The following is a 25,198-nucleotide window of genomic DNA, read 5'->3' as shown; positions in this document are numbered from 1 at the left end:
TCAATTGCATATTTTAGGACTTGGCCCAAAATAACTAGGTACTTAGATAGGATAAGAATATTTTGCTTACATCAGGGCTGGAGACATAGTATAGTGAGTAGGCATACAATAACTTGTCTTGTGTGCAGCTGATCAAGTTCTATCCCTCTCATCCCTCCTTTTTAAAATTAAATTAAATTTTTATTTTTATTTGTTTATTTAGCTATTTTTGGGTCACACCTAGCGATGCACAGGGGTTATTTCTGGCTCTGCACTTAGGAATTACTCCTGGCGGTGCTCAGGGGACCATATGGAATGATGGGAATCGAACTCAGGTTGGCCGAGTGCAAGGCAAATGCCCTACCCACTGTGCTATCACTCCAGCCCCTAAATTTAATTTTTTTAAATTTTATTTTTTAAGGTAGTTCACAATATTTGATTATATTTAATATTCAAACACCATCCCCATCACCATTACACCTTCCCACCACCATATTTTGGATATTTCTATCCCAAACCCCAACCCCTGCCCCAAAACAGAACCCAAACAATTTATTTTGTATTGTTTGTTATTAATAACCTGCTGAAAATGCTCCCAAAAAGTTTCCTTAGAGGAAAGTGTGTGAAGATTGTTATATTTCACCAAGGGGCCATTAAGCTCCTTCTGTAAGAGATTACTAGCATGTTGTTAAAGGTTGAGCTTTGTGTGCTTGATATATGTATGTATACATATACATATATTTTATATATATATATATTTGTAAAAATATATTCCCTCTAAATTCCCTGCCATAGTGGCAGGGTGGGGTGGGGGGAGACGGGTCTGGGGAGGCGGGGAGGGATGTTGGGTTTACGGGTGGTGGAGAATGGGCACTGGTGAAGGGATGGGTTATTGAACTTTGTATGGGGGAAGCATGAGCACAAAAATGTATGGATCTGTAACTGTACCCTCACGATGACTCTCTAATTAAAAATAAACTAATAAAAAAAATATTCCCTCTAAGATTGGTTGCCTTCTACTTTAAACCCCATCAAATGTGCCTCCTTGTCCCTTTTGGTCCCCCAAACACCACCAGAAATATTTCCTGACCATGGAGCTTGGAGTAACCCCAGAGCATCAACAGGAGTGTCCTGAAAAGCAATAGCGGGGAAAAAAGAAAAGAAGAAGAAATATACCACATACAATATTTGTTTTCTTATTAAATTAAATTAAATTTCTTATTAAATTAAATTTCTTATTAAATTAACTAATTTGTTAGTTGCTACAATGGACTGGAGTGATAGCACAGCGGGTAGGGCCTTTGCTTTGCATGTGGCCGACCCGGTTTGATTCCTCCATCTCTCTCAGAGAGCCAGTAAGCTACCGACAGTATCTCGCCCACAAGGCAGAGCCTGGCAAGCTACCCGTGGAGTATTCAATATGCCAAAAACAGTAACAAGTCTCACAATGGAGACGTTACTAGTGCCCACTCAAACAAATCGATGAACAACGGGACGACAGTGCTACAGTTGCTACAGTAATATTTAGGTTTAAATTTATTTTAAATCCCTAAATTATTATTCGTTGAAAGTGTTGTCATTAGCACTCATACTCCGCTAGCCATTTCTTTCTATTGCCCACTTTGTGAGAAGGGGTAGAAACGGTACCTTAAGTTTATCACGATCATTTTCCATGATCTATAAAAATTCAATTTTATTTTTATAAAATTGTTCACAATAGATTACCTTCAATATTTCACCACCAATCCCACCACCTTTACACCTTTCCATCACTATTACTTCGAATTTTCCCACCACCACTTAAATCTCTCCACAGATAGATGCTAAATAATTTATTTTGTATTGCTTGTTATTCGTAGTATGAAATGTTCTGCGGCTACTGTAATCCTAAAATTTTAAATAATAGGGGTCCAGAGACATCTGTACAGTGTGCTGCTCTCTTTCAAGATTCATTTGTGAGTCTCTGGATCATGCCATGATCTTTTGAAGTAATAAAGTATTTAAAGAAATATTTATGTCAGTAACAAGGTCGAAGGAGCCCCGAGGAGTTTGTAAACGGTGAGATCTTGATGTTAAACACCCTTAAGTTTTACCCTTAGCAGCAGAATATGAGGCATATTTATTCTTACCTGAAGTACTGTCTGCCTCTATTCCGTTTTTATAACCAACTGGAATAGATGTTGTTAATATCTTTATAAATTAATACAAATTTCTTTGACATTGTGGAATAAGATTGTTAATATCTGTAGTGAAAATTAGCTCAAGAAGATGCAAAAAGATTATGTGTAGGGTGAGCAGTTTCTGAACTAGTTTTTCTCCTTGAGTCACCTTGTTTATAATTATACAGCACTACAACACCAATATCTAGAGAACCTCCAGGCAATAAAAGATTTGTGGACAGAGCGCAAAGACCCGGCAAATAGATTTTGTCTATCTTATTACTGACAGAGAGGGGAGCTCAGAGGAAAGTTCAGGCTTAAATCAAAAGTGAACCAAACCAGAACCACTCTAAACTTAAAACAGATTGCTACAGATCAAAGTTCTGTGAGTTATATGCTTTAATATTTTGGCTTTATTTTGTTTTGTGACCACACCTGGTGGTGCTCACGGCTTACTCAAGTGTCTTGAGAGACACTTGTAGTGTGGGGGATTGGACAGCAGTCAGCTTACATTCATGGCACCTTAACACCTGTACCATCTACCCTGCCCCATGCTTTAAAATTATAAGTAGAAACAACCATTTAAGTTGTTTTCTGTGGTTCTGAAAAAATTGTGCAGAAGAGACAACATGTAGGTAAAACTACGACTGAAATGCCCCCAAATCTTGTATCACTTGTCATCCTGTTAATCTTCGATTTGCTCGAGTGGGCACCAGTAATGTCTCCATTTGTCCCTGTCGTGTGCAAGTGTAGCCCAGTGGTATCTGCTTGCTCCAGGAACATGAAGATCCTCAAACCATTCGTTCAGGGTTTTGACAACAATGGGTCTCATTCGCCTGACACTGAAAGAGCCCCCAAATCTTATTTATTAATATTGCAAACACCATTATTTAAGTACCCACACTTCCACCTCTGTGTAAGTGGGAAGATTAAACCTATGAAAGACTCATCTATGATGAAAGATTTGATTTGGGGGAGGGGGAGCCATACCCAGCAGTGCTCTGAGACAATTCTTGATTCAGTACTCAGGAATAAGTCCTGGGAGTGCTCAGGGGATCATATATGGTGATGGGGATTTAAACCAGGGTCTGAAGCCACAGTGCATAGAAGGCAAGTATCTTTCTTTTTGTTCTCTCTCTTGCCTGCACGGCACAGCCCAGCAAGCTCCCAGTGGCCTATTCGATATGCCAAAAACAGTAACTATAAGTCTCACAATGGAGACATTACTGGTGCCCGCTCGAGCAAAATCGATGAGCAACGGGACGACAGTGTGACAGTGACAGTGACAGTTCTCGCTCTCAGGCTCCATGATTTAGATGTTTTTTTTTTTTTCCTTTTTTTAAATGGTGCCTGGAATCAAACCCAGGGCCCCACAAATGAAAGGCAAATGCTTTATTGCTGAGACACATACATTTTGTCCTTTGTTTTTTTAAAATTTATTGTAGGTTGTCAACATGAAAATTTAAATAAGGCGTCTTCTTTTTCAAAGAACTAATCAAGGGCTGGAGAGAGAATACGGGATTAAGACTCTTGCCTTCCACGCAGCTGCTTCCACTTTGATACCCAGCACCACATATGGTTCCCCGAGCAACACCAGGAGTCATGTCTGAGCTCAGAGCCACGGGTAGCTGCTTAAGCACTGCCAGGTGTGGCATCAAATTAAGAAAAAAAAATTTGATACGAAGTAGATGAATTATTTGTACCATTTAGGACCAGCATTATTTAGAGCTAATATTAGGGTTTAAGATGGTTTATCTTGGGCTGGAGCAATAGCACAAGAGGTAGGGCGTTTGCCTTACACTCGGCTGACCCGGGTTTGATTCCTCTGCCCCTCTTAGAGAGCCCGGTAAGCTACCAAGAGTATCTCACCTGCACGGCAGAGCCTGGCAAGCTACTGGTGGCATATTCAACATGCCAAAAACAGTAACAAACAAGTCTCACGATGGAGACGTTACTGGTGCCTGCTCGAGCAAATTGATGAGCAACGGGATGACAGTGACAGTGAAGATGGTTTATCTTATAGTTTTAAAAAACAGTGAAAATGAGATGTATGGCTTTAATGGTGGTCCATTGTATCCAAGAACAAATATTTTCACTTCTATAATTAAATATGGGCATTACTCTATTCTGCTCTTCTACAACAATTTAGAATTTGGTCAAATATAAGCTGTAATTTGAGCTTATTAAATAATAAGAAATCACTCTTCCAAATGTAATAATCAAATGAAACAATATAATAAATAATAGTAATAATCATCAAATGACACAGATATAATAAAACAGTTAAAGTAAGTCAACTACCTAAGAGAATATTGTTTTTAAGTATTTCAGTATACTATGTTTATTTTGGGTGTTTTTTTTTGGGGGGAGTTCACACCTGGTAGTACATAGGGCTTAATTCCTGGCTCTGCATCAGACCTTGAGTGGTGGTGCTTAGTGGATCACATGTGGTACTAGGGATCAAACCCAAATTGCATGCAAACAAGTGGCCTTTTCTGTTGTACTATCTCTCATACCCCTTTGTGTATTTTAAAAGCATCAGTTTACTTAAAAAAAAAAATCTTTACTGACATATTGTAATTTACAGTATGGTTAATGGTTCGTTTCATGCATACCTCATTTCAGTACCACACCCACCTGGGGTACACACGTCCTTCCACCAGGGTCCCCAATGCTCTTCCCATTCCACACCCCACACCAGGCTACGTTCTGTGGACCCACTCTCCGGTTCTTTTGTTTTTGGCCACTTGTTTCTTCCTTATTATGCATCTTAAGGTCCTACAGATGAAAGAGATCATCTTGTGTCTCTCCCTTTCATTCCGACTGGCTTCACTCAGCATGATTTCTTCTAGTGCCATCCATGTCATAAAAAATTGCACAGTTTGCTCCTTTCTTTGAAGCAGTTTCATAGTATTCTATGGTGTGTGTATATACCACAACCTCTGGATTCATCTGTACTTGAACAATTGGGTTGTTTCCATATTTTGGCTATTGTACTAAGCCCCACAATGAACATAAGTGTGTATATGTTATTTTGAATGAATGTTTTCATGATTTGGGGGATAGATACCAAGAAGAGCTATTGCTGGGCCATGTGGGAGTTCTGTTCCTTTTTTTTTCTTTTTTAAAAATCTCCGTTTAAAGCATCACTTTTTAATTTAATTTGATTTAATTTTTATTAGTGAATCACCATGAGGTACAGTTACAGACTTACAAACTTTCGTGCTTGCGTGATGCAATGATTGAGTGCCCATCTCTCCACCAGTGCCCATTCTCCACCACCAATGGTCCCAGCATCCCTCCCACCATCCCCACCCCATCCTCCCCACCCCACCCCGCCTCTGTGGCAGGGCGTTCTCTTTTACTCTCTCTCTCTCTCTCTCTCTCTCCTTTTGGGTGTTGTGGTTTGCACTAGAGGTATTAAGTGGCCATCATATTCAGTCTATAGTCTACTTTCAGCATAAAGCATCACTTTTTTTATTTGGTCATGTAATGATAGATAATCTCTGAAGTAGGATTTCTGAAGAAGGATCTGTTTTTCACTAAAGCCGATGGCCCTCTTTTCTTCCCCCAGTTAGTAGAAGCCAATGAAGGAAGGAAACTATTTTGGATAAGCCTTCTTTAATTATTTATATTCTTTTCTAAACATAGCCTGTCATTTTCCGGAATTCTGCATCCTTTAGATGTCAGTGTCTTTGAGAGGACTGTGATCCTTCATGTGGCTAATGTTTTGTTCCCTGCTGCTATGCCTGGAATGCTTTTTGCCCAAGGTTTGTTGAATGTCCTTTCCAGTTTGCTTGTTTATGGGGTCCGGGTGCACCAGGCTATGCTCAGGGCTTTCTCCTCGCTCTGTGATCAGGAATCACTGGTGGTGCTTGGGGGACCATATATATGGCCGTCTAACTGGGGTCTGCTCAATGCAAAATGAGAGTCTTAACCCCCACAGGAATTCTCTGACTCAGTTTGCTCCCTGCTCCTCACCCCTTAAGGGGCGTTTCTTCAATGACTGTGTACAGTGTGGCCTTGGGCGGCTTTATGTATGATATGGGTTACTCGAGATTATAATTCACAAAGAGGTTTCTGTGTTGGTCAGATATTCTGCTGAGAAGCCTTTGCCTGTGGAAGTCTGAACATCTTTTAGTGGCCTGTGCATGAAGCACCTGGCCTCCGTGCTTGCCTTTCCTACCTTATCTTCCACCTCCCCACCCACTGTTTTCATGGGCTGTGTTTCTTCCTGGGAGTTCACTGGATGGTTTCATGCATCCCTGTACATCCCCCCTTTGTTCTTGTTCTTTCTCCACCTGGAAAATTTCTGCTTTCTTTACTGACTTAGAGGACTGCTTAAAATCTGGACTTCCTAGGTCTCATCAGAACTCCCGGAGTCTAGTCACTTCATGCTGATGTTTTCTCTCTTTCACCGAGACCACCTGCTTCATTTCTCTTCTCTTAGAAGTTCAGTGGTACCCTAACAATGGATGCTCAATAAAAGCAGCACCTGGTAGTAATGTATTTTACTGTGGGGAGAATTTTTTTGGGTGGTGAAGTTTGTCTAGATTAAATATCAGTCACTACAAAATTGGGGCTGGAGCCATAGCATGGTGGGTAGGGTGTTTGCCTTGCAAGCGGCCGACCCGGGTTCGATTCCTCCGCCCCTCTCAGAGAGCCTGGCAGGCTACCAAGAGTATCTCGCCCGAAGAGCAGAGCTTGACAAGCTACCTGTGGCGTATTTGATATGCCAGAAACAGTAACAACAAGTCTCCACAATGGAGGCGTTACTGGTGCCCGCTCGAGTAAATCGATGAGCAATGGGATGACAGCGATACAGTGATACATTACAAATTACAAACTTTTGCACCATCCACGCCAAGCGTGTCACCATTATGCCCAAGGACATCCAGCTGGCGTGCATCCGCGGAGAGAGGGCATAAAGTTTACGATGCTAAAATCTCAGGGCTGGACAAATGGAGACACTACTGGCGCCTGCTCAAGTAAATCAAAGATTAATGTGAAGATAGTGCTACAGTGCTACAAAATCAGTCTTCTGAAAAATGAATTCGTTATGTTTTGTGGCTGTGCTCAGAGCTTACTCCTGATTTTGTGCTCAGGGATCACTCCTGAACTTGGGAGATCATTTGCTGTCCGGTGCATCTAACTGGTAGTGGCTGCATGCCTTCCTTCCTGTACTATTCCTCTGGCTGCGAGAAAAGCAGTTTTATATGTTTCCTAAGCAGTGTGTGATCCTCTTCTTAGTTGAATTTTGTTTAACATACACAGAGTAAAATAAAGCGCACACAAAGGCCAGTACTACTGGTTAGTTACTCCATTTGGAGGAGACAGACGTGGCTTAATCTAGTCTTTTTCCTCTTGAAAAGGCAACTGCAGCATTGCCTTGTGTCATGACCACAGCACCTCCTTTAGAATCTCCCTCTCCCTTCACCCCTGTTTTCTTTAGGGTACTGTCTTAAGCAAAAGATGAGTGCCCTCTAGGGGTAAGCTGTAGTTGCAGTCGTACGCCCACATTAAAAAACACGGCAAAGTTCTGGCAAGTACAGAAAGGATGCTTCATCCTTATTATGTAATACAAGTTATATAATTTAATCCCAGAGTATCTGTAAGTGCTTTCACTTCGCCCATCAGTTCCTCTAGCACTGCTTATTCAGACAGCTCTTTTGTCCCACAGGGTCAAAAATACCCAAAATGAGAAGAAAGAGTGTTTTATTAAAAATTGAAGAAGATGGAAGGTGGAGGCTGTTGGCCTTTAGTCAGTCATCTGTGATGGAAAGCCACAGGCCAAATACTGTGACTCAGATTTCAGACCAGACAGAGAGATTTTAAGTGTCTGCCTAACTATTCCATCTTTCCCTTTCCCTACATTGATCATGTTTTCAGATGTTTCCCTGGAGCCCAGATCCTTTTCCCTGCCTCAGTTTATCTGTTAGCATTTCTTCCCTATATTACTAAATTAAATTTTTTAATTAATGTTCACTTTTGTCTTGGTCTCACTTAGTGAATAAAATGAGCCAATCCTTATCAAGCATTCATCAGAGGGTCAGGTGCCTCGCAATAATACACTGTGTATGCATCACTTTTTATAGTGGTGGTGTTTTTCTTTTTTTTTTTTTAAATTTTTTATTGAGTCACCATGTGGAAAGTTACAAAGTTTTCATGTTTAAATCTCAGTTATACAATGCTCGAATACCCATCCCTTCACCAGTGCTCATATTAGTGGTGGTGTTTTTCATAGCACAATAGCACTGTAGCACTGTCCTCCTGTTGTTAATCGATTTGCTCAACGGGGCACCAGTAATGTCTTCATTGTGATACTTTTTGTTATTGTTATTGGCATATCGAATACACCACAGGTAGCTTGCCAGGCTCTGCCCTGTGGGTGGGATACTCTCAGTAACTTGCTGGGCTTTCAGAGAGGGACGGAGGAATAGAACCCGGGTTGACTATGTGCAAGGGAAACGCCCTACCTGCTGTGCTATCGTTCCAGCTCTTTCATAGCACTGTAGCATTGTTGTCTTGGTGTTCATCGATTTGCTCAAGTGGGCACCAGTAACATCTCTATTGTGAGACTTGTTACTGTTTTTGGATATCGAATACGTCACGGGTAGTTTGTCAGGCTCTGCCATGTGGGCAGGATACATAGCATAATACTGAAAATAATGCTATTCTTAAACATCATTTATTTATTTATTTTAAATTTTTTTAATTTTATAAGGTAGTTCACAATATTTGATGACATTTAATATTCAAACACCAATCCCACTACCATTACACCTTCTCACCACCATATTTGGGATGTTTCCATGCCAAGCCCCAATCCCTGTCCTAAAGCACAACCGAAATAATATATTTTGTATTGTTTGTTATGAAAAACAACTGAAAATGCTATAAAATGGTGTCCATAGAGGAAACAGTGTGAAGATTGTTCTATTTTAGCAGGGGACATTAAGACATTCTTAGGATATCACTAACATGTTGTTAAAGGTTGAGTGGAAACATCATTTTTTTTTGTATACAGAACATTCTAAACCCTCAGAATTTGTTTATCTGAGGTAGGAAAAATAGGAAGAATCACCAAATAAACAATTTCTAAGGACTTTTTCAAACATTACAGAAGTGAAATTTTGAACCTTTCTATTTCCTCAAATTGTTAAACAATGAAGTTACCAGGCTTATGCTTTTTATTTTATGATTTTTGCTGACACACTGATCCTAAAATCCTCAATAGTTTTATTTTCTGATCACAGAATTTTCTTCTTCAGTTTGAAATAGAAGCATTCTACTTTTTAGATTTTACTTTACAAATAAGAAATTGAGGCTTGAAAATTTAAGTGGGCAGTATTACTTCACTGAGACCTATGGCAGAAGCAAGACAGAAATGCAGATCTCTTGTCATATGCTTTCTCAGCTTATGCATGGAATATTATTATTATCATTATTATTAATATATTTTTTCCCATATGCTTTCTCTTTTTCTAAGTTATTTTGCTCTAGAATGATAATAATATTCTCTTTCTCTAGTCATTCCCAGTTTAATTTTTCTTTACTGGAGTGTAAATCTGATGGTGGAAAATGACATCTGGTTTTGGAATATTTTTCTCATGTGAAAGGTTTAAGTTCAGTTTGGCAAAGCAAATTGTGAAATTGCCTTCCTATGAAATAAGTGTTCAGAATCACACCCCATCTTTAGCCACCCTGCAGTGAGACAGACATAGGAAGTGGGATATGTAGTGAAACTGTGGCTCTGGCAGGATGTGGGTGGCCGGACCAGAGAGCATGGGATTAATTCTGAGCGCTGTGTGTTAGTTACTTGGCATAAGAAAGCCCATTCTGGCCCGGTGCTTCCACTGTTCCTTCTGTATGCTGGGGCTGTTAGAGCTGCATACTACAGTCATTTATTTTGAAGAGATTAAGCAACGGATAAGGTCAGGAACTGCAAAATACTGTTTTTTGGGCCAGGGAATTAGTTCAAAGAGCGAGAGCTGGAAGTAGCTTCTGAGCATGTCCAGGATAGCCTCAAAACTGATTTTGTATTTTTGTTTACATGTAATCTCTTGCATTCCTGTTTTGATTCTTTTATAGTTATTCGGCTCTTTGGCCACACTGGAGATATCCAGAGAAGTGCATACACAGAGATCCATTGATGTGCATGAATTTAAAACTGTTTTAAAGGAAGCCTTTAGCTTTATAAATTGAAGCTTTTGGATTAAAATGGTTCTAAATGGGGCTTGAGAGATAGTAAAGCAGGGAGAATGCTTACTCTGCACACAGCCAACCCAGGTTAGATCCCTGGCACTGAGTGGGTCCCCGAGCCATCCCAGGAATGATCCCTGAGCACTGAGCTAGGAGTAGGCTCTGAGTACTGAGCTGTACAGAGTGCACACCCCACTCATGCGAAAGGTTTAAGTTCAATTGGCAAAGTACTAAGCAATACTTCAAAGGGCTTTGAAACATGATTGAAAAGTTAAACATGCATATTTATTTCATTACATTTCTTTTCTGTATGCATTCACACACCACACACATACACATAGATATGTCGTAGAATGTGGAAAGATTCTGAAAAGATTTGTGAAAACTAGTTTATCTCTGAAAATTCTTGAGATTACCACTACTATTCTGTTACTCTTGTGGAAGGAATAGTGTTTGCATTTCATTTGAATTGCTTATTAAATTAAAAAATAAAGATTATCTAAAATGTTATGGTAAGCTGTCATTTTAGGGAAATAAAAGGTTACTTGCGGAAGGAAAAGGATGGTTGGACTATACTTGGTGGTGCTCAGGATCCACTCTCAGCTCTGTACATGGCCAGGATGGCCTCAAAACGGATTCTGTATTTTGTTTATGCAATACAAAACGGTCCCTTCTTGAATGCTGGGTGGGCCAAACATCATCACCTGTCATGATGCACACAAGGCAAGCACCTTAACCCTTATACTGTTTTTCTGGCTTGAAATGATCTGCTTTAAATTTTACTATACTCTTGTAAACTTACCTTGTGACACAAAGAATTCATCTGTTACATCTTGGGATTTAAGCAGTCAGAATAAAATACCTGTGAAAATGGGAACATTTGTTGAAAAATAATCTGACATCCTTTAATATTTCTTCTGGCCATTTGTTCACTTTGTAGATCCTATTGACATTAATAGGTACTTGTCACTATCGAACGTGCTAGTAGTTGCTAGTAGTTAATAGTGCCTAGATGGATATTTGAATGTTGAAAGGTCTGTGGCTTAGCTAGAGAGACCCCAAACACGAGTCACAGAGGAGTTGGTGAGTATGATATGAATCAGCTTTATTATTTTTTTAACCCCTTCCCTTTTCTTTTTGTCGTATTGCTGCTGCTAAGGTGGCATTGAGTGTTGCTCACGCACACTTTTTGTTTGTGGGGCTCACCAGCGTTGGCATTTAACTTGAGGGGCTTGCACTCATGCTCGTTGGAGGTCACGCTCGTTTCATTGTGGAGCCTTCTCCACAATGAGAAGAAAGCCTTCTTTTCATTTCATTGTGGAGGCTTCTGTGTGCTTCCGTGGAGGGTGTGTGTGTGGCTGTGGTGCTGTGGCTCTCACTTTAGCTGTGGCACTGACGTGGACCTGGCTGTGTTGTGTTAGGCACTGCCACTCTGTAGTGGTGTCACCTCTGACAAAAGAGCTGCTGAGACCGGTCTACACTTGTGCATAGAAACAGCACCTGGGAATGAACTTGCTCTTGGCCTCAGCCGGACACTTCTGCCACTTGGGGCCACTTGTTTTGAAACTCTTAAGGAATTTTTGCTTTGTTAGGCAAAATTTTTTATTTTTCTTGTGCTTGTAATAAGATATGCTGAGAAAACTATTTATGTAATCAACAAAGATAATAAGCATTTTAACTAGATGATATGTATTTTTTTAAGAATGGTTTGCTTTATGGTCCCGGAGCGATAGTACAGCGGGTAGGTCATTTGCCTTGCATAAATGTATGACTTTTATGACTTTTATCTAACCCAGCTGACCCGGGTTAGATCCCCAGCTGGCATCCATGGTCTCCCAAGCACTGCCAGGAGTAACCCCTGAGCATCGCTGGGTGTGACCCAAAAAATGGGGGGGAGGGGAGGAAATGACTTGCTTTAAAGCAAGGACTTACTTTAAGTATTTCCTTTGTTTTTGGTTTCCAGTTGCCTTCTCTTTATTATGTCATCAAATAATTTTTATATCTTAGATCTTTTGGTTACTCTGTGTGGCACATTCACTCCGTGTTTTGAAAGTGGATTTAAGAAGTTTAATCCATGCATGTAAAAACTAGATGATCTGGATAGACTGAGAAGCTTGAGCCATGTATAGTGATGGCAGGCTTCTGGCCCTGGTTCTCTCTTGACCACTTTTTTGGCGACTTTCCTGATAGCTATGCAAAATAATGCAGCCCAGAATGACTCAAAGGTGAGAAAATGGAAATGTGCCAGTCAGCTGTGGGATAGTTGTATTCATTGCCTGCTCTGACATTTTTCTGTCTAGCACAAACATTAGAGTAGACCAAATATTTACAGGAGTTGAACAAAGGCCAATTGAACAAAGCTTCTGGGAAACCATTGGTAGTTTGGGCCCTAAGATGAAAACTTTAAATCAAACCCATAGAATGGAAGAAGCAGTTCTTTCAGCAGCCCTTTGGCACTTGTTCACAGCAGATATGTTCCATACCTCCAGTATGGATGCCTGCGATCATGGATGCTGTTGAGCACTATATAGTCCATTTTTCTTGCATACATTTATACTTATGATAATGTTCACTTGTAGAGATCAACACAAATAATTTAAAAAGAGCAGTTGCAACAATAGAGTGTAATGCAGAGTAAGTGAATGGGGTTGGTCTATTGTGGTCTCTCTCCCAAATACCTTTCTATCTGGAATATTTCCAAGCCACAGTTAATTATGTTTTCACTTTTTGTGGATAATTGAGGGGTGAGGGTGTATTACATAGGTTGATTATTAATGTTATGGCTGTCAGTGTGAAGGAAGCTGTAGGAATTTCTTGTGAAAACTACAAGGTTTATGCTTTGCAGTGGGAAGTTTGGGTCTAGGTCATAGTTTTAACATCAGTTTTGAAATAATGGTAGACTGATAGAAGGTTTCAGAAATAGGGCATCGTGTCATGTCCACCTTCATCAAAGCCACCTGTGGGCTCTTAAAGTGTTTTCTCTGGCATCTGGAGTCACGTAAAAACTAGATTATCTAGATAGACTGAAAAGCTTGAGCCATGTGTGGTGATGGCGGCTTCTGGCCCTGAAAGTAGGGAAACAAACTGGGGGTTAAAATCTGACCTTCTGGGGCTGGAGTGATAGCACAGTGGGTAGGGAGTTTGCCTTGCATGTGGCTGACGGGTTCGATTCCCAGCATCCCATATGGTCCCCTGAGCACCGCCAGGAGTGATTCCTGAGTGCAGAGCCAAGAATAACCCATGTGCATTGCCAGGTGTGACCCAAAAAGCCAAACCAAACCAAACAAAACAAAACAAAACAAAAACCTGACCTTTTGCTGAGACTCTGGGCAAGGTATCGGGAGTGATGAAAAAAGATCAAGACTGTGTGTTAAGAACTGTAACTACAGGTAGTTGTCCAGTTTACATTCATCCTAGTATTTTAATAAAGCAATCATTACACTTGTCTTCTTGAGTTGTTTATATGCAAGATTCTTTTTGAAGCTTTTAAATTTTCTTTTTAATTTGTGAGAAAATAAAATCTAATAACGTGCATGAATGAGAACATCACATGAAGTATGCTTTCTACTTGTCCCCTTTCTAGTTTGAGTGCTAAAGATGACCCTTGGTTCCAGTACTGAGTTTTAAATTGCTTTTTTCTACCTAGGTTCGAAAACATGTGAATGATCTTTACGAAGACTTAAGAGATGGACACAACTTGATCTCTCTCCTAGAGGTTCTTTCGGGGGACACCTTGGTAAGTTTTGAACTTAATTTATTTGGAAAAATATGCAGTATTTTTTCAAAATGCACATAACAGGTGTGTTTGAACACAGACAATTCTGATTTTTTTCTCTATAGTGTTTGTGTATGTGATTCACATATTATTGCTTGAGAAATAGTTCTGGTTAGATTCGTAAACATTTTGAGACTTCAAATGATGCGGATTTGGGAAAATTAAACACCTTGATTACCTTGCTTATATAATCAGTTCTATAATTAAAAACACTCTTTGTGTTCCTGCTTCTTTTTTTTTTACCTTTGGCTTTGCTTATTAGAAACTGGATGCATACTATAACTGCATATTGAAGTTCTCACAAGTAGCAAGGAAATAAAAATTGGTTTCTAAAAACTGGTCTAACCCATCCACAGGTGTCATGGCCTTTTTTTGTGAACATTACTTCCCCTTCTTGGTTACCTGTTCTCCTTCATTATGTTCTGTTCATGCTGTTCTTTTCATTTTTGGTCTGTCTTGTGTCTTTGCTGTCCTATCTTCTGTCTGTTATATTCATTAGCCAAGGGAGCGAGATATTTTGAAGACCTTACGATTGGTGAGTGCAACAGAAGCATGCGCATATGAACAGCATGAGGATGTGGAGGATGAGGATAAGGGGGTAGGTGTCGGCCCCCATAACTCGACTAACCTAGCCATTATGGTGCGGTGAGAGCTAATGTGATAGAGAAGTAACCCACGGGTTCAGGCTCCTTTTTAGAAAAACTACGGAAAGGACCCAAACCCAAAATGAGGTAGATGTGTGTGTTCCAAAAAAGATTGGATAAAGGCAATATTTTCTCTTTAAATTTATTTGTGCATTATTGTGCACTTCAGAGTCAGTCAAGATCTGAACTTAAATTATGTGATGGTGACTTAGCTTTAAAAAAAAAACCACATTTGATATAAATAGAAAAAAAACTGTAGCTTAATTTTTATGCAAACTTCTTTCACTGTTAGAATTTATATTTTAAACAGGGCCATTATTTATATTTTTATTTGAAGGACGCTTTGGAAATTATACTTAGTATTGAAACTCATGCCTGTAAATTTGACCTATTGTCAAAATATTTGACAGGCATTCTTACCTCCATGTCTTGTTTGACTGAGAATGGAGGTAGATTTTAAAATCTGGAGTGCTGTCAGAGCTCCAAGAGCTGTTTAATCTCCATGATATTTAGTTGACATAGCCCACCATTGGAGACAGATCTGCTGCTTTTGCCCTACATCCATTAGAGTCCTCTTATTTCATTACAGTTTGTCGTACCTTTTTTTTTTTTTTTTTTGGATTCAGTGGGGGACCGTATTAGCATCATTTCTACATATTATATAGAGCTTATTTTACCCTTTTGTAGTTGCTATTTCTTTTATTATGTGCTGCCTTTGGCTTCAGCAACCTTTTCATATTTGAGAAGCTAAGCAGGCCATTTGTCTTTTTCTTTTTTCCCCCTGAAAGGTTTTATGTGGTAAATTCCGGCTCCCATTTTTTTGTATTTTTGTTAAGCATTCTCCTGGCTCTGTTTCCTTATGTTTTTCCCTCTGCTAACTGGTATCCTCTCTTAAGGGAAATAGCATCAAGGAAAAGAATCATGGGTCTGTTAGTTTTCCTGAAGCTGTAAATAATCAGATCCGTATCCTTAGTGACATAATACTATCATAGAGTCCACCTGATTTTGTGAAAACGCAAAAATAAAATAAAGAGGAAATATATTCTCTGACTTTTATTGTTTCTCTCTTCCTCTATCACGCTGATTAAAACTCCACTCTCTTTCTCCCTCTTGGTGGTGTTAATACTAACTGCATGCTAGTTTCATTATTTTCATTAACCCTCACACAGAAGTAAAACTCCCCTTGATGATAGTTGTAATTCACTAAGAAGGAAAAATTGGGAGATCACATTTAATTCTCCCTGTGCATCCATAGGTAAATGAACTATAGACTAGAATTTGGAGTAGTGAATATAAAAAGATAATTTTATGTTATTTTTACTTTGTATAAATAAAGTATTTATAATAAAGTGTATGTTTAAGTAAAACATTTGGAAAATTCCTTAGTAGTTTCAGCTCAATCTGAGATAATACAAAGAAATTTATAACATCTTTAAAAATTCAGTGGGTTTACCCAAAACAGTGAATGCAATTTTGACTTTTTAGTATGAACTTAAAGTATAAATATTTAGTACACTTAGCATAAATATATTTAGCAAAGTCAGTAGTATCAGATAATGTGTTTTATACTCTGCATTTTTCTATTCTTAGCCCAGAGAGAAAGGGCGGATGCGTTTTCACAGACTACAGAATGTACAAATTGCACTTGACTATTTGAAAAGACACCAGGTAAGATATAGCAGTTATGTAAGCACGTGCAACTTAGAAAATATATATAGAACTATGTCTGGAAATAAAAACATTGAATTTTTAAATGACAATAATTGAGCTTATGCTTCTGTGAGAGACATAGAAATATGTCTGTAAATAAAAACATGAATTTGTAAATTACAATAATTAAACTTACACTTTTGGGAGAGATATATTTTAAATTGTTTAAAAATAAGTAAACTTTTACTTTTGGGAGAGATATATTTTAAAATGTTTAAAAATATTTGCTCCAAAGAACAGTAAATAGGGACTGGAGCCGTAGTACAGCGGGTAGGGTGTTTGCCTTGCACGTGGCCGACCCGGGTTCGATCCCTGGCATCCCGGCATCCCATATGGTCCCCTGAGCACCGCTGGGAATAATTCCTGAGTGCATGAACCAGGAGTAAGCACTGTGCATCGCTGGGTATGACACAAAAAGAAAAAAAAAAGCCAAAGCAATTTGAAATTGTAAAAGATGAGAACTGGTTATTTAAATACCAGTTATATTCATAATATTTTCTTATTCCCTATCTTTACTCTTTACTACTTTTAGTTCACAAATTATAAAGCAACTGCAAAGGAGAAATGGGTATCATTTTTATTGTGTCTCCTAAATATGGACTCACTGGTTTAAACCAAAAATATAATCTAAGCAAGAGGGTCTAAATACAACAGATTTTTCAATTATAATAACGCTTTTAAATAAACTAATTAACAACTAAGAAAGTGGGGCCAGAATAAAAGCAGGTAGGGTTTCATATGGTGGTCCCCTGAGCACCACCAGTGGTGATTCCTGAGGCAGAGCCAGGAGTAACCTCTGTGCATTGCTGGGTGTGACCCAAAAAGCAAAAAAAAAGGGGGGGGACCATATGGGATGCTGGAAATCGAACTCTGGTCGGCCATGTGCAAGGCAAATGCCCTGCCAGCCTCTCATAATGCTTTTATATAGATGAGGGTAACTCATGCGCTGATTTGAAAAACTTTTATTTACTTTTTTGAAATCAGGTGAAATTGGTGAACATCAGAAATGATGACATAACAGATGGAAATCCAAAATTGACCCTGGGATTAATATGGACAATAATTTTGCACTTCCAGGTAAGATCACATTTTCTTAATTGCCATTTCATTTACCCTCCTCATTGCAAGTTTTCAAATGGATTATATGAAGAGTGAATTGTGTATTCATGTACTATGGAAAAAATACACTTAAGACATTATATTATTATTGTTTAGTTGTTTCAAGTAACATATTGTATCTGCAGCTGGGCCCTGGTTTTGGTTGTTATAATGTAGGTGTGTGGTTTTTAGTTTTTGTTTTCTTTTAGTTTTTTTATAATGTGTATGTTTTTAATAGTGTTTGTAATCTTGTTTATAATCTCAGAATGGTAATGAAGAGATTTCTTTGTATTGAATTTAGATGGTTCTTCTGTTCACTGGACACTGCTATCTGATTTAGACACAAAATTTCTTTGGCCTTAATTCTTATTGAGAGTGGTTTTCATTGATCATTTCTGATTTACACAAACTGTCTTCTAGCAATAGACACTAGATGGCAGTGTAACTATCATCAAGCATGATCTTGTCTTCGAAGTATTGGTGTTTTCAGTAGAGGCGTGTTTTTCCAGCTAGATTTGAGGGGAGTGAATGCCAGTGTATTTACTAGGAATCACTTATCAAATCTCTGTCAACTGATGATTGATTTGGATGTGTGTAAAATGATTCATTTGGGAAAAGTCATTTTTATTTGGTTTCAGGTGGGTCCTAGCTTACCAAGGGCTTGCTCGATGAGACAGTGTGGCGTATCCCACACAGCCTCACCCTGTGGGAGAGCTGTGACTGGTTGTGAGTGACTGGCTGGATGTTGGGCCTCAGATGAGGGAGGGGCAGTTTGCTTGTTCATAAAGAGCAGAAGTTTTTTTTTTTTTTTTTAGCTACATCTGGCTGTACCCAGGGCTTCCTCCTGGTGTTGCACTCCTGGCGAAGTTTGGGGGACTGTGTCAGGTGCCAAGAATCTAATTTGGTTCAGCAAAGCAAGCACCCTACTTATTGTGCTCTCGCTTTAGCCCTAGGAGCTGGAGTGGTTTTGTTTGTTTGTTTTGTTTTGGTTTTTTTTTTTTTTTGCTTTTTGGGTCACACCCTCAATACACAGGGGTCACTCTTGGCTCTGCACTCAGGAACCACCCCAGGCGGGGCTCCGGGGACCATATGGGATGCTGGGAATCGAACCCCGGTCGGCCGCGTGCAAGGCAAATGCCCTACGCTGTGCTATTGCTCCAGCCAGGAGCTGGAGTTTTGAACTAAATCTTGAGCAGACTTATTTGTTATTTTTAATTATTGGCTGCTTTAACAAAAGCTTAGTTAGGCTCATTTCAATCTATTTTACATAGGATTGTATTTCGTTTTACTAAAACATTACTTTTAGGCTCAGAGTGGTGAAGAGGCTTATGCAATGCTATCACAGTCATAGATGAATTAGTGATGAAACTTAGCTCTGGCCCTCTGCAAATCCTGGGTGTTTCCCTTTGTTCCACAGTGATCTTAACTCTGACATTAAGAACCCAGACGTGGCAGCCTCCTCAGCTCTGTCGGTAATGATGCAAGTGGTTCCTGGTTCCATCAGAACTCCGTATATTCAGGCAGTTCCACCTATACTGAGAGTTACCCATCTGATCCATGTGGGGCAAATCAGTGAACCCCTGAAACACTGCTGAAGAACTCCAAGTGAAATAAGCTTTTTGGCCAGTTCTACTTAGTCTTTACCCAACTCAGTAAAGGTCTGGTTCCATGCTCAAATCCCTGTGCTGAATTAGTTGATGTACATCATCATCCTAAGTTGCATAAGGATGAGATCCTCCAATTATTAGGACCCTTTTCCCCTTGGGGTCAGCCTCCTGTTACTCTTATTTACTTCTCTGTCATCAATAGCCCAGATTAAGTGGACATTCATCTTTATTACCTAAGACTGCAGCCTGGCTTACTCACACCTGGGTCTCTGATACCTGGGTCTACTTAGATGGCTTCCTTCAATTTCCTACTGCTACAACTTTTACTCAACTGCTTATTTATCTAGGAATTACTATCTAGACTCTAATTATAGCTCTCCATATCTCTCATATTCTATTCCCAAATAAATTCCAGGAATATTAATTCCTCTCTAAACCTTAATTTTCCCTACAAACCGATGAGGCTGCCATGTCTGGGTTCTTCATGTCTGAGTTAAGATCATTGTGGGGCAGTGGGAAAATCCTCATGATTTGGAGAGGAACAGAGCTAAGTTTCATTGCTAACTCATCTATGACAGTGATGGCATTGCATAAGTCTCTGAAGCACTCTGAGCCTAAAAATAATATTTGAGAAAGCGGGATACAACTCTGTGTAAAATAGATTGAAATGAGTGTAGGCCTTTGTTAGGGAAGCTAAGAAACTGAGGTGATGACCTTAGAATAGATCGATAAGGGTTAGAACACAGATGGAGTGAAAACTGGAAGAGTTTTCATTTTGAGGAAGGGGGGAAGACATGTGGCAACCAGGCCTTGGGGATGAAGGAGAGTGATTAAACATGACATTTTTTTTTTATTGGTGTTTGGGGCATAGCCAAAGTGTTCTGTGACCATTGTGGCTTCTGGGGGTGCTCTGGGGACCATGTGGTGTGGGGATGGATCCTGGGTCTCCTGCATGCTTGAATTATCTGTGTCTCTGACACACAATTTATTTTTTACATTTTTATGCATTTTTTCATTTTATACTGAGTATAAATATTTATATGTTTTAGGAGTGCAGTGTTACCACATGATACCTACCACCAAAGTGCCAATATATGCCTTCCCTAGAGTCTTTTGGTCTAAAGGTTTGTTCTTTCCCATTATTGATTATGACTAAGTATTTTTTACATGGAAGATAGTAGCAAAATTGGAACAATCACAACAAAGTACCCCCCCCCCCAAACAACAGACAATGCGAGCAATGAGGCCAATGGTAGCATTGTAGCACTGTAGCACTGTCGTCCCATTGTTCATTGATTTGCTTGAGCTGACACTAGTAACGTCTCCATTGTGAGATTTGTTGTTACTATTTTTGGCATATCGAATACGCCACGGGTAACTTGCCAGGCTCTGCCGTGCGGGCGGGATACTCCTCAGTAGCTTGCTAGGCTCTCCGAGAGGGACGGAATCGAACCCAGGTCAGGGTAATGGTAAGAGGAAAGCAAAAAAGACTTTCTGGGTGAGTTCAGGGCCTCCTCAGCTGTCTTGTACACCTGTCAAGCAATCAATTAGGTGAAAGCAGAACTCAAAAGCCAAGGGTACAAAAAACAAACTTGGGAGTTATTCGAATACAAGTGTTCTCACCTCTTTCACAAGGAGAGCGTCTTTGTAGTATACAGGAGCATAGGTGGAGAGGAGTTGAAAGCTAGGGCTAGAAATTTGGCAAAGGCCTCTCATTTAGGATTCAGGAGGAAGATCTGAAGAGACAGAGAAGGAACATATGGAGAGATGGAAGAACCACCGAGAAAATGTGGCATTGATGAGACCAAGGGAGGAGAATTTCAAGTAGAAAGGAATGGTGAATGGTTGAAATGCCCCTGGCAAGCATGGGAAAATTAACACTGAGTACAGTTAGATAGGTTTGTTTACAGGAAGGGTATCAGGGACCCTGGAGATGACCCTACCAAGCTATGGGGAACAAAAATTGCCACTCAAGAGAGGAGACTGTGAATAGCTGGCTGAGAATGAGCAGCAGTATGTTCAGACCTTGACTTTTAGGACGTTCAAAGCAAAAGGCCTTTCAGAAGATATCTATAAAAGACTGTCTGGGTTCAGGGGTCTTTAGAAGGGGGGAGAGGATCAGTCCCAGAAGGACCAAGACAAGTTTTGCTTCGACTACTATCCTATGACATATATTAGGAAATTCAGTGTATTTTAGGACCTGAATTCTTAGATTCAGATCTCATTTACTGCTAACTCATCATCATTATCTAAAAGTCATATCGGAAGCTTTCAGGAACGTATCAGTATTTTGGTAAAATAGAAATGTTCCTTTTTATTTATTTATTTTTTAATTTTTGGGTCACACCTGGCGATGCATAGGGGTTACTCCTGGCTCTGTACTCAGGAATTACTCCTGGTGGTGCTCGGGGGACCATATGGGATGCTGGGAATCAAACCAGGGTTGGACGCGTGCAAGGCAAATGCCCTACCTGCTGTGCTATCGCTCCAGCCCCAATGTTCCTTTTTATTTAAATAAAATTTTCTCACTGCTAGGACAACTTAAAATTAGAGTTTTACTGGTGGTGCCAAGATATGAGTCTATTTATAGGAGTGGTAAATTAACCTCATGCAACGTGACTGGGTTTCTTTCTTTTTTTCTCTTTAAGTATACTTTGCAGAAGTAAGGGAAGTAATGCCAAGAAGACCAGTTGAGTTTTCAGTTTTTGTTTTTGTAATATTTCCTCCATGCTTCCTTTCACTTCTGTTGTGCTGATGGGGGGGTCTCACATACTTGGTTATCGTGCTTGCTAAGGATCATGTGTGTGATGGCACACTGGGCCTGGGCCTGGCTAGGAGTCACACTCTTTTATTTTTTATTTATTTATTTTTTAATGTAGGAGTTCTTCTATTTTTTCAGCCATTGATTAAGCTGATTAACTTGGGCATGAACTCCACATTACTTTTTTTATTCAGAATGTTAATTTTATTTTATTGTTATTATTCCCCCCTCCCCTTTTATTGATTCACTGTGAGATACAGCTACAAAGATTTCATCTTTGAGCTTTGGTCATACAGTCATCAAACACCCATCCCTTCACCAGTGCATATTTTCCACCACCAAAACCCCCAGTATCACTGCCTCCTCTCCCCTATTCCAAACCTTCCCGTTCCTGTATGGCAGATAATTTCCCCCCATACTCTCTCTCTCTACTTTGGTGACATTCAATATTTGGCTCCAGTCCCACCACCACTCAAACCTGCCGTAAAGGCAGTGTTAGAAAATATGTTTTGTATTGCTTGTTATGGATAGAATATAATGTCCGGGAAATTCTGCGTTGCTCTCTTCCAGGAGCTTTAGTTTATAGTCTCTGGGTCTTGGCCATTGATGAGATTACATGGCGCTGGGGGGGGGGGCAGTTTGTTGGTGTCACACTCTTAATTGTGGTGTTTGGACACTTTCTAGTTTTAGGGTGATAGGGCTCATCGGGAATCTCTGTGGTGCTCCACACCCATGCACTAGAACTTGGACCATCCATGTGCTTGCTGGTACTTTTCTATTCTCTAAGTGGTTCCAGAGGTCCCTGATAGTAGATGTGCCGGAAGTGGTCTTGGTTCATGTAGGTAACACCGGGATCAGACTTGCAGCCTTTTAAGGCAGGAGCTTCTTGCTGCCAAGCTCTCCTCAGGCCCTCTGTTCATTTATTTTTAATAAGTATTTGTAGGGGTATCACATATTGAATCTTCTTTCTAGTGAGTCACCCTGAAAGTTAACATTATCATTGCAGTAAATCTCTGCCCTTTGTTATTGTTTGTTAAAATGATAAGGTTTGTTGTTCTGTTGGGAAAATGCTCACAAAATTGACTAATTTAGAGTTGAGTCCATTGCAGGAAAATAGGGTTATCGATGAGGGTTTACTTTGCTGGAATCAGGAAGGTGTCAGAGAATAAGAAGTATTTTCATGAATATTTGAGATAGAGATGGTGAGTTTGTAAGACAATGTCTTCTAGCAGAGACTGGGCTGTTTCCAGGAGAGGGAGCAACATATCCTGGCCCGAAAGGGGACAGATGGTGAGCTGCCCAGTCTGGCAGGGCTCAAAGGAGGAGTAGGTGGGGTACAAATCATTGCCTACCCTCTATTAGAAAATTGTATCTAATACAATAACCCTAATATCCATTAAAGCCTAAATTCTCTTTAGTGATACTCCATCGCTAGTGAAAGCACTGGAAAAAGATTCGGTGGGGCTGAGGACATCACTCAGTGGTAGAACACGTGTCTTGCACAGTCTGAAGTTCTAAGCTTGTTTCCTGGGTACCACATGATCCCCAGATCCAAAGGCAGAAAAGCAAACAAAAAACAATCAGCAAACCTGAGGCTTTATTTTAGCCCACATGCCTTCCTGCATATTCAGTCTGTGCCATTGGAGAATGTTTACTTTCTTCTTTAACTAATTCAGGAAAATCTCAGCATGTGTCTTCTTATTGACAAGCATCAGCAACGTCGTCTGTAACTCAAGTGCGTCATTGAATATTGTCATTTGGAAAAATAAAAATCTCTACCTTTTGATCAACTTAAAGACTACCTAGAGGAAGGCAGTTATCAATGTTATTAGTCAAATGATTCCTGCTAAGTCTAGTCATGCCATGTATTTCCTTTTGACCATATCGCTATGACTCAATGTTAGAAGTATGTGCACCTTAGATAATCAGGCTCCATACAGATTTATTAGTTTTATAATACAGCCCTAGTAAAACTTCATAATATTTAACTAGGGTATAATAGTAAAAGTTAACGTAAAGGAGTCAGAGAGATAGTATGGCAGGTAAGGCTCTTACCTTGCAGGCAACCATGCATGACTTTGGTTGCTTCCCTGGCATAGCTTATGGTCTTCCCAGATACTTCCAGGAATGATCCCTGAGCACAGAGCAAGGAGTTAACCCTGAGTACAACCAGGTGTGACACTGTCCCCGTCCCCACCTCCCCACCCCCCAAACAAAAGTTAACATAGGCTAACTGCATGCATAAAATTGCATAGTTCTTTTGGCTAAGTGCTCTAAAGTCATATAGATTTTCTATTTACTTTTATGAAAATCCTAATGATAGGGTAAAAAAAAGTCTTAGAGAGTTGTGCTTTTTGAAAGCACAAGCTATTTTTAAATCATTGAAAAATATGTAAAAACATTTCATTAAGGTGTTTTTGACTTTTAGCAAATGATACTGAGCCACCCTTTTAAAAAAATGATTGCAGTTTTAATAAAATTTGATCTTTTTTTCAAACACCAAAGGAGATCAGTGTTTAAGAAAAGTTGTTGGGGTAGAGACTCTCCAATCTAAGTTTCAGAGAGGCATTTTAATACCACGTTTGAAAGATCCTTTGCTAAGTATCTCTTGCTTTCTGTTTGCTATCACATTTGTTTTGTGAACAGTAGTTTCAAAGGTTAATGCAAACCTTGGGAGTGTAACTGCCTTTCAGAAAACTGAAAGTTAGAATGAGGGCCGGGATCGTCTTGGACAATAAAGCTAAGCATTTGCCTTGAAAAGTCATCAGTGTTGTAATTTGACAGTGAGCTGTACTGTTTGTCTAAGACGATTGGTGGCCAGAAATAAGCCACGGTGTCTAATGAGACACAGGGACTCAGCTGGGCAAGATGCCATGGCATTTCTTGTGTGTGCCTTTCTCATAAGCAAAATGGCCTCATGCTGAAGAGGATGGTCAGGGGCAGGCTGAGGAATTAGAAGCCAGAGTGGAGTTTTTGGATGTAATTCAGAAAGATCGAGCTACATGCCGGCTTTTGAAATGAGTGCTTCTGTGGAACTGTGATCCCTGCAAATCAAATGGGGAATCTCTGTGGATGTGTACGAGTGGAAAAAGAAGAACAGTATGTAGATCCTGCCCGAGCTCCTTTGCGCCCTGAAAAGTACCATCCTGGAAGAAGATATTTTCAAAGAAAACTGACCAAGAAAATCGTTAGTGACACAGAATCAGAAGAGCTAAACAGTGAAAAGGAAGGCAAGAAGAAGAATGGTATTCAGCCCTCAGAAC

At 39.8% G+C, this 25,198-nt stretch overlaps 1 protein-coding gene across 10 annotated transcripts in view; it reads left to right on the top strand.

The window, feature by feature from the left end:
- The window catches only part of DST (dystonin), a 558,535-nt gene that overhangs the window by 282,726 nt on the left and 250,611 nt on the right, over positions 1 to 25,198 (top strand). For 6 of the 10 annotated variants that reach the window (XM_004605867.3, XM_055134251.1, XM_055134252.1 and 3 more), the window contains 3 exons: positions 13,987 to 14,076; positions 16,350 to 16,427; positions 17,454 to 17,546. In XM_004605867.3, the coding sequence (XP_004605924.2) occupies positions 13,987 to 14,076; positions 16,350 to 16,427; positions 17,454 to 17,546 (261 nt within the window). Of the gene's footprint in view, positions 1 to 13,986; positions 14,077 to 14,614; positions 14,714 to 16,349; positions 16,428 to 17,453; positions 17,547 to 25,198 lie in introns of all 10 variants that reach the window. The other 4 variants (XM_055134257.1, XM_055134255.1, XM_055134250.1 and 1 more) reach the window with 1 other exon arrangement.

Source organism: Sorex araneus, chromosome 4 (genome assembly GCF_027595985.1).
Source record: "Sorex araneus isolate mSorAra2 chromosome 4, mSorAra2.pri, whole genome shotgun sequence".
Lineage (NCBI taxonomy): Eukaryota > Metazoa > Chordata > Mammalia > Eulipotyphla > Soricidae > Sorex > Sorex araneus.
The sequence above is the reverse complement of the archived record's forward strand: the minus strand, read 5'-3'. Positions and strand labels throughout refer to the sequence as shown.